We start from the raw sequence: 9,267 nt of genomic DNA on the forward strand, positions 1-9,267 counted from the left end.
ACAAAGAATCAGTCTTATGACTCTTTGCATGCACCTATTTGCTTTCCTTTTATCTTCCGTGTGTGTGTGTGTGTGTGTGTGTGTGTGTGTGTGTGTGTGTGTGTGTGTGTGTGTGTGTGTAGGGGTGTTAATAGTAACTCCTGAGCCATAATCTGATCTTCATTATGATGAACCTGCTGCGGGCAGGGCTGCTGGCTCATCCTGCTGAAGAATGGGTCAGTGCCCTGAAGGCTGACCTGGCGTTTTGCCCAACAAGCCCGTATCACCGTGTCCTTTTATCAGCTTAACCTGGCTTTTTGTAGAGTAATCTGCTGCACAAAGCTAGTAGTACTCCCCCCCACAACCCACCCCTCCCATCCCACACCTCAACCTTACTCTACCACCACAGCTCATCCTAATAAATGAGAAAATTATAACGAATGAGAATGTTTGCTAACTGGTCTACAAATTAATCAAGACGCTTGACCCCTACAGCAAAGGGGATCCAGTGGATCAGTTGCGATGTGATGGTGCGGTTTTAATCCATTAAAAACCATCCCATTGCCTGTCCAGTGCTTGACTTAAAGGGAATGGTGGGTGCAAATCAAAACAAAGTTTATATAAATATAAAGTCTCTCTCTCTCTCTCTCTCTCTCTCTCTCTCTCTCTCTCTCTCTCTCTCTCTCTCTCTCGCTTTCTCTCTCTCTCTCTCTCTCTTCCTCTCCCCCCCACATCTTCTTCTCTTGTCTCCTCTTCTCTTCCCTTTGTTCTGATCTGTTACATTCAGCAACAAATTTCTGCTGCATCAGACGTCCATCATAGATCTTCTACCCAGCCTGAAACGTGATCGGATACTTAATACAAGGCTACACATGAGGATGAGGGAGAGGTGGGGGTTGGTTGGGGGTGGGGAACCCCCACACTAAATGTCATTTTCTTTAAAAAAATGTAAAAAAAAGTCAAATGTCCCATGCTCTCTAAATCCTCAACTGTAGAGGTCTTTAACCCCTCATGGTACTTTACACTCCTGCTACGGTTTGTTGGATGTAGTCTGACTCATCTGACCTTTCTCGTCTTGGCCTGACCCCGTGTGTGTGTGTGTGTGTGTGTGTGTGTGTAGGTGTGTGTGTGTGAGATGGACAGATTAAATAGTGCAAAGCTAGAGAGTGAGACAAGCAGAAACAGAAGAGACTGAGGAAGAGTACACCAAACGCCTTAGTGCTATCATAGTACCATAAATGATTAACACGCAGTGTGTGTTTGTTGTGTTAATATTTGTATATATACGTTTGAATTTGCTTGAATTTCAAAGCGTGCTACATAAGTAGAAGACAACAGTCATTTCTATACCTCTGTCATAGTAAATACCCAGTGATGAACCCAGTCCTATTTCTTTCTCTTTCACTATGACTGGGCTATTACGTGTAAATGTCTATCAAATACTGAATAGTGTTTCATATAAAAGCTGACTGTGTTCATATGATTTTATTTACACCTGAACATTTAAATTATTTCCTTTTTTTTTTCCAATATGAAAGTATTGCATCTGCTAACTGACCTGGCTTTGTTGATTTTAGTTTAAAATCTTTTATTTAAGCGGCAAGTTATCTTGCATAATCATCCAATTTATTGAAATAAAAAATAAAAAAATATATGAAATAAAGGTACAGTAAATCAGCCATTGTTTTAGAAATTGGTTGCTTTTGTGTATTTTTCAAAGTTGAAATTTTCAAAACTATTCGTTCAGCCTCCACATCTCGTCTCGTCACATCAGAAAGGCAATTTGTCACTCTTTTAACTGATTAGAAGGGCCTTGGCACAGCCTTGTAAATCATTATTTACAACTGCCTGCTGCTTGCTATCTTGTCAGTCACTTACATATGTCACTTATATGTAATATGGTATGTGTAATTATTAGCAACCTATAGTAGTATTAGTAAAGTATAATGAATAAGTCTTAATATGCAAAATAATTGAACCAGTTTTCAAAATCTGTGAGACTTATTTTCCGTACATTTTATTTTTTCTTTTCTTTTTTTTTATTATGTCTTTGCTACACATACAAGAAATACCACACTCTTCTACGGTACTGACTAGCACAAAGGAAATATATATTTAAAAAATGTAAAAATAAGTGGAAATGTTCGTGCAGTGCTTTATGGTAAATTACAGAGCGATTTTTATACGCCTTCTGTCATTTCTGTCTGTCGGGCTACAGCCTCTCATCCAAATCACAACAGATACGTCCCCTTGCAATGCATTGCCGAAAAAAACCAAATCTTTTGGAATGTGTTATCCTGCCTCTGCAGGCATCTGCCACGATGGGTTTTTTTTTTCTTCTTCTTTGTGATATGCAGTGCCATAAAACCGTTTCATCTTTTTTCTTTTCTTTCTTTTCTATTGCAATGATTGGCCAACAAGTTACAGTGCAAGCGGTAAAGGCGTAAGTGCGAATCCATTCCAGTCAATCTCCCACATACAGTAATGTGTAACTTTGCACTGTTGAAAGTGATACACCATAGAAAAAAAGTGCATATTTAATTATTGCTCTAGATCAGAAAAAAATGCAAATGCACAGCTACATTTAAGTTTCTTTTTTGTAAACAGCGACACAGGGACTTGTGATTCAGATTTTATGTCCATGTCCATCACCATAAATATAGTTTTGCAAGATAAACTATGGATTTTGAGTATTTCTTCATAGCTCTTGTTATAATTACTGCTCCCGCTGTCATAAAAATGGGTTGGAAAGAAATGCAAGACAAGTGAGAAACAATTATAAAATAAACATAATGTAATACAGCTTTTTTTAACAACTGCAAATTATGTTCTGTTTGTGAACTACCTTTGTTCCTACTATACTTGGTATATTTTATCTTTATTCATTATGGCCTAGTGGAGCAGTCTACCTAATAAAAAAAAATCTAATTACCTTCAAAATATTTTTTTCAATTTTATTTTTAATGTAAAATTTAGTTTCATTTAAAGTCCTAATATATGCCGTGTTGTTCTTAATCTGCACCGCCTCATGAATTTACCTACAGTCTCTTGTGATATGATTGTGATACTCAAATAACCCACATAAATTTAACAATTGCTTTAGCAGACAGCACTCATGCCCACACAACCTCGATGCACATCATTTTCACTTTGAAAAAAAAAATACAAGTAATGTTTTCTAAATGTCAGAGGAGATGCACTTGGCAGTTGTCGCCTGACTCTGAGATTGTTTTAATGTGGCCTTTAGGCTGATTTTTGAACACACACCTACTTGTCTGATTAGCTTTCCATTTCTTTGAAGATGAGAAGTTAGACAAGATTAACTTCTGATGTGCTGTTGGTGGGTACAAATGGTTTGCTTATAGAACTGTAAAGGAACAGAAAGATTTCTTTTTTTTCACTTAACCGTGAATAATGATTTGATTGCTTCATTAAATCCTTTTTTCTCTTGTGCTCCACTTTATGTTCTTGTTTCTGAATCGCAATTTTGTGCTGATAATTAACATAAGCTTGTTTGAGATGAGGTTTGGCCCTGTTTCTTTGACGAGAATCAGACAGGGTTATTTGCATAGTATTGCGTTTTCAGTGCAGGGCCTGTTTATTATTTTTCAGAAGGCTTTATCACTGACAGGTTTTTGATTTCTCGCTGTGAATGAAATACACTGCTCGCGCTGATACAGACCTAATAAGCCATACCCGCTATACCAACACACTTCACTTGTATCGACTGAATCACTGAAGCAAATCATTCAGAGCTCTCCTGCAGTGCTCCTGTTAGCGTACGAGCCTGAGTATGAGTGTGTGTCTGTGAGTGTGTGTGTGTGTGTGTGTGTGTGTGTGTGTGTGTGTGTGTGTGTGTGTGTGTGTGTGCATACATATGAAGTCAAATCAAATGTATTCATAAAAGCTCTTTGAACAAGCAGGTTCGCCATAAAGTGCTTTGATGAGAACAAAGGACACAAATTCAGATGAAACTACAGATAAACAAAAAAGAGCAAGTATTGTGTGTGTGTGTCTGTGTGTGTGTATTTGTGTGTGCGCGCTTGATGGATGTGAGGTTTAGTTTTGAGTCAGAGGCAGCAGCAAAAGCCTAAGTCTGAGAGTGTGTGTAGGATGAGCCTCCTACCACGTCCCTCCCTGTCTCTCAACAGTCTCTGCCTCCCCTTTATCCCTCCCTTACTTTAATGTGGCAGTATGTCTTCTGAAATATGTTCACACGTATAGATGAATGATTTTCATTACTGATTTATTTTATTTTATTTTATGCATTTAAGATTGGGTGTGCAGTATATAATCTATATGGGCTGCATCCTCGATTGTGTGTGCATATATATATTTATATAAGTGTACACACACATATATAAATATAAATATGTATACAATGTATACATATATGTGTATGCGTGTGTGTATATAAGTGTATGCATGTTTGTATCCCTCACAGTGATTAAAGCAAGTGGGCGGCAGCAGCAACTGGTCTGCCTGTGTGGCTCTGCATAGCAGACATGTTTCTCACTGCTAGATATTACTCATTTCCTCAGCCCTTTGCACACACAAGCATATACACACTCACTTGACACACACGTACTCATATACACAACAGACACAGACGGATAGCAGGCTCTCAGTTTTTTCCCTCAGTTTGGTGGGCTCGCTGGTGCTATTTCATGCGTACAGAGATCAGAGGCAGTGTGTAGCTGGAAGCTGCTGATATCTGCGGGTGTTGTAACTGGCTGTAGTGCTTTGGAGAAGCAGTGTAGCACAGTAAGGAGCTGAGGAGTGGGTTGACCCTCTGGGAGGACTACAATATGAATGACTGCCAACTCCGGGATGTCTGCTTAGCCTGCTGTAAGGTCAGTGTGACATCAAGTCACAACAACTTGCAACTCCATCAACTTGTCTGTCTTCTCCTTGGATAAGAGCACCTATTACATGTGTTTTTGTTGCAGTTAGAATGATGGAACTATTGTTTGATGTTTCTTTATTTAAAAAAAAAAATGGGCGAAATATCAAAGTAGGCAAAAGTAGCAACCAAAATTTAGCAGTTCTGTTTTTTTGATGTTGGACATTACTCCTGAGTAATGTGTGAAGAGAAAAGGCGGGACGAGGAAGAGCACTGCAAATGTACATGTCAAATTTTGAAGTTGTTCAGAAGTTGAAAATGTAAGCATTTTGCATTTCAATGTAATAAAAAGAACATTTATGGATTATTTTATAAGTTGTAGTGAAAATGAGACACACTTGCATTTATTAATCGCATATATTGTTACAAAGCCATGCAAAAAACTGAGGAATCCCTAATTGGAAGGAACATGTAACATCATTATGGCTTTGATCGGACGCTTTTGATATATTTAAATGTTACAACAACAGTAGCTCCAGCTAAATTCCAACTCTCTGTGTGCATGTCTGCACAGTGTAGGAGTATTCTGTTAGAACCTGACATTTCTCTGCAAACTCCTCCACATGTACAATTGTGTTCTTTGTTTTCTTGTACTTTTTTTTGGCAAGTTTATATTCGGTCTATTTTGACAACCTTTTTCATAATGACTGTCAAGATGGCGAGAGTATAAGAGTCATATGAGGACAAAAGCTGAAGCCAATTTTTTTTATTATTATTTAAGACATCTGGATTCTAGACAAGTGCTTGTTTAATGAAATTCTGCTATAGAAAAAAAAAACATAAGAAAGCCTTTGAATACTTTGTTGATTTTGATGTTTGTTTTTAGGTTTATTTTATTGCTTTCTAAAAAGGCTTTTTTGGCATATTGAAGAAACCAATAAAACTTTAAGTCAATGAATTTAACAAATTATTGTGAACATAAATATTAACAGCTCAGATGAACGCACATTGAAAATGTCTGTAGATTACGTAACGTCTGATTAAGGCCCCATATCCAGAATATATCTTTTTTGAAACACAAGGCCTTTTTTTAGCCCCCAGCTTTCAGCATAACTTAAAAGAAGTCACTTAACATTGACCCTCATCATCTGCTTCATCTACTAACCTAATTATTGTGCATTATAAACATTTACGAATTTTCTTCACCTTTCTTGCCGGCATCCGGGATAAAAGAAAGCCCCTCCTCTCACTGCCCAGTTTTCAGTTTTCAACTCAGATGCACAAACAGCTTGCTCCACTCTAACACTTATTCTGTTTTTGGACCAAGTCACTTGATGAGCAACAGTGTTCCCGCCTCTCTATGGAGTATCCCTATCTAACCTCTCTAACCAGCTGGATGTGTGAGTGTGTGTGGATACAGTTGCCATGGTGACAGTGTGGCGGATGGTGAGACGGCAGGGAGTCGGTAGGCAGTTGAGACAGACTTGCGGGTGAGTGCGGGGCTGGTGCGGCGGGAACAACGATGGCGGTGGCGGCGGAGGGAACAGCTGGACTCGGAGCGTGGCAGCCATCATTTCAAAAGAGCTCATTTAAAGCATTTGGAGAAGAATTGAAGGAGCTCCCCCGCACTTCTCACTGAATGAAACAAGGCTGCAAAATCTCTGACACATTTGAGGACTCAAACACAAACACACACGCACACAAAGACCTAAACAAATAAACACATTCACATATTTTTCCAGGGAAAAAAGAAAAATAACACATGCACGCAAACAAACATCGCATACGTGCGTGCAGGGACGCAAACAGACGCGCATTTTCCCCCTGCATTCCCTGCTGTGACACATAATTAATATGCAAAGACATATACCCTGTATCCACAACAACTGGTGGTAATATCAACAGTGCTTCTGTCAGCTTTGGGTGGGTGGTGACCAGCTTTGCCTTTCACTGGGGGAGTAAGTACAGCTGCCTGAGGGGAGTATTTGTGTGTCTGTTGCTGTCCATGTGCTTGTCTCAGAGAGAAGGGTTGGAGGGGTGTTAGTAGTAAAGCTTATATAGAATAAAGAGAGCACCCGAGGGTGTCGAGGGGGTGGTTCATGAAAGTGGTACAAAAATGTATCTGCATATTCCAATCATCCCCTGAGAGTCAGAGATGAAAACTCTCCTGCTGTGAGTGCTCTACGTGTGTGTTTTTGCGCACTCATACACATACATACTGCACTGCCTCTGAACTTCACTGGCTGCAAAATGTATTTTTAGCCCACATGTGGGAGTAATGTGTTTGAATGAATCGAGTAAGTTGGGTGGTTTCAGTCCCACCGCACTGCAAAGGTAATGACTAATTAGCTACAGCAATCAGAAAAGCTTGGAGTTTCTAACCTCTTTAAAGTAGTTTGGAAGAGGGAGTCACCAACTGATTTCTCTCCATCTGCCTGATACAGCAGAATGTTTGTTTGTATGTCTGACCAGACTGACAGCTAAGTCCTAACTACAACTGATGCCAGGACCTAACAGACTGTTCCTCTTCAGTGTTCACACTTAATCTCTCTTACTTCTGTCTCGGTCCCCTCCCTCAAGTTTACCCACCTATCTCTGTTTTCTGTCCTCTTTTATCCTCTCTGTAGGTGAGTGGTGCTTCAGCACAAGAGAATCCACAGTGATCTGACAGTGATGCTGTGTGTCAGCTTTCCCCTCTGTCTGCACCCCTCTTTCTCCCGTGAGGCCCATGTGACCTAGCCTACACCCATAAACAGGGGGCCCCCACTGCCGCTGGAGCCCACCCATGAATCCCAGCCCTGACCGCGGCAAAGAGTGCCTCCCTCCGAAGAAGAGGGAGTCTCGCCAAGGATCAGCAGAACACCACATCCCCCTGGATGAGTTTAAACCCCCTGTACCTCTGCGGAGTCGGTCCAGTATAGGGAGAGGAGAAGCCAGTGAAAGGGACCGTGTCCAGGCAAATCCGAACCCGCATCTCCTACATACTCCTCCACCCCTTCCTGCTCCAATACCAGGCCTCCCTGTGCCCATACCATGGACCCTAAGCTATTCACCCACTGTTTCTCTTCCGCTCTTCACAGGGCAGGTCAGCGAAAGGAGGGGCTCAGGATCACCCGCTTGGAGAGATGATCCTCTTTCCTCATCCCTGCCCCATCACTCCAGGTGGCTCAGAGGGGAGGTTCCCCTTTCTCTGCCACCTTCTCCATCATCCTCCTCTACTTCATCCTTTAAGACTCCCTTCCCAGCCAGTCCCAGAGAGATGTGGTCCTATATTAACAGCGGTCGGCGGGACTATAGCTCCTCTCTCTTTTCCCCATCATACCTGTTTGGCCACCACCCTCTCTACTCCCAAGAACCAAGCTTAGTTGAAGTGAGACCCAGGTACTTGGGAAAGCGGCCCAATGGCCTGGATGGGTCAGGCAGCAGGACTGCCTCAGCCTCTAGGCCTCTGCTCACAGGAGACTATGGGAATGATAGCAGCAGAGCCCAGCTTGATATTAGTCCACACAGCTCCCATGCCAATGGTGGACGGCGACAGCAGGAGGATCTAACAACACGTATCCATTCTGGAGGGCCATTTTTGTCAGACTCTCAAGCTCAGGGGGCCGCTGAGCCACATTCCTCACTGCAGGATAGACATCTGCCTGGAATAGTTAAGACCAGCTCCAATTTGCTTTCTCTCAGTCCCCATCCTCTTGGACCAGACTCCAGGGCAAGTAGAGGGGGACTATTGGATCACCTAGGGGCCACACCAGCTGAAACCCAAATCATCTACTCCTTGGGATCGGCATGTCCCTCCAGCCCTCAGGCTCAAACCTATCCACTCTACAGCTCCTCAGGAACAAGTCTTTACAGCCTGCACAGGGAGCCAGGCCCCAGACAGCACAACTATAGGAACTCACCACACTCACCACTGGGTCTACCTAACAGCCATGACAGGCCACAAAGAGACCAGGACAGAGACCAAGAAAGAGACAAGGTCACACAAAGGGAGAGGGAGCGCAGTACAGATAAAGAAAAACAGAAGCAATCACAGTATGACAAAGACCAAGAAAGAGACAGTGAGCGTGAGAGACGACGGGACAGAGAAAGAGACAGAGGGAGAGATTTGTCTCCTTCCCATCATCACCCATCTCCCCCTGCACTCCTACCTCACTTCACCAAGGGTTCTTTGATTGAGCTAGCCAGCGGGCGACTGAAGCGGGTGGAGGAGCTGAGGACTGAGGACTTCCTGAGGAGTGCAGATAGCTCCCCAGAATTCCACCTCAGCACCTGCACCGTCCTGCAGATTTCCCCCAGTAGTACACAAGGCTTCAGTCACCTGCATGTCCATCTCACAGACCGCAACACTCAGGTCAGCTTTGCTTTGACATATGTTCTTACACACACACACACACACACACACACACACACACACACACACACACACACACACACACACACAC

The 9,267-nt window shown here is 42.3% G+C and overlaps 1 protein-coding gene across 3 annotated transcripts in view; it reads left to right on the forward strand.

Annotated features, from left to right (window-relative positions):
* LOC102194736 (ataxin-1-like) overlaps positions 1-9,267 on the forward strand; it is a 16,229-nt gene that overhangs the window by 5,977 nt on the left and 985 nt on the right. The window contains exons 1-2 of one of the 3 annotated variants that reach the window (XM_005731803.2): positions 4,461-4,832; positions 7,450-9,176. In XM_005731803.2, coding sequence (XP_005731860.1) covers positions 7,608-9,176 — 1,569 coding nt within the window. In that variant the 5' untranslated portion in view covers positions 4,461-4,832; positions 7,450-7,607. Of the gene's footprint in view, positions 1-4,460; positions 4,833-7,449; positions 9,177-9,267 lie in introns of those variants that run through there. The other 2 variants (XM_005731804.2, XM_005731802.2) reach the window with 2 other exon arrangements.

Source organism: Pundamilia nyererei, unplaced genomic scaffold (genome assembly GCF_000239375.1).
Source record: "Pundamilia nyererei isolate P.nyererei 1_Seehausen unplaced genomic scaffold, PunNye1.0 scaffold00044, whole genome shotgun sequence".
In the NCBI taxonomy this organism is placed as follows: Eukaryota; Metazoa; Chordata; class Actinopteri; order Cichliformes; family Cichlidae; genus Pundamilia; species Pundamilia nyererei.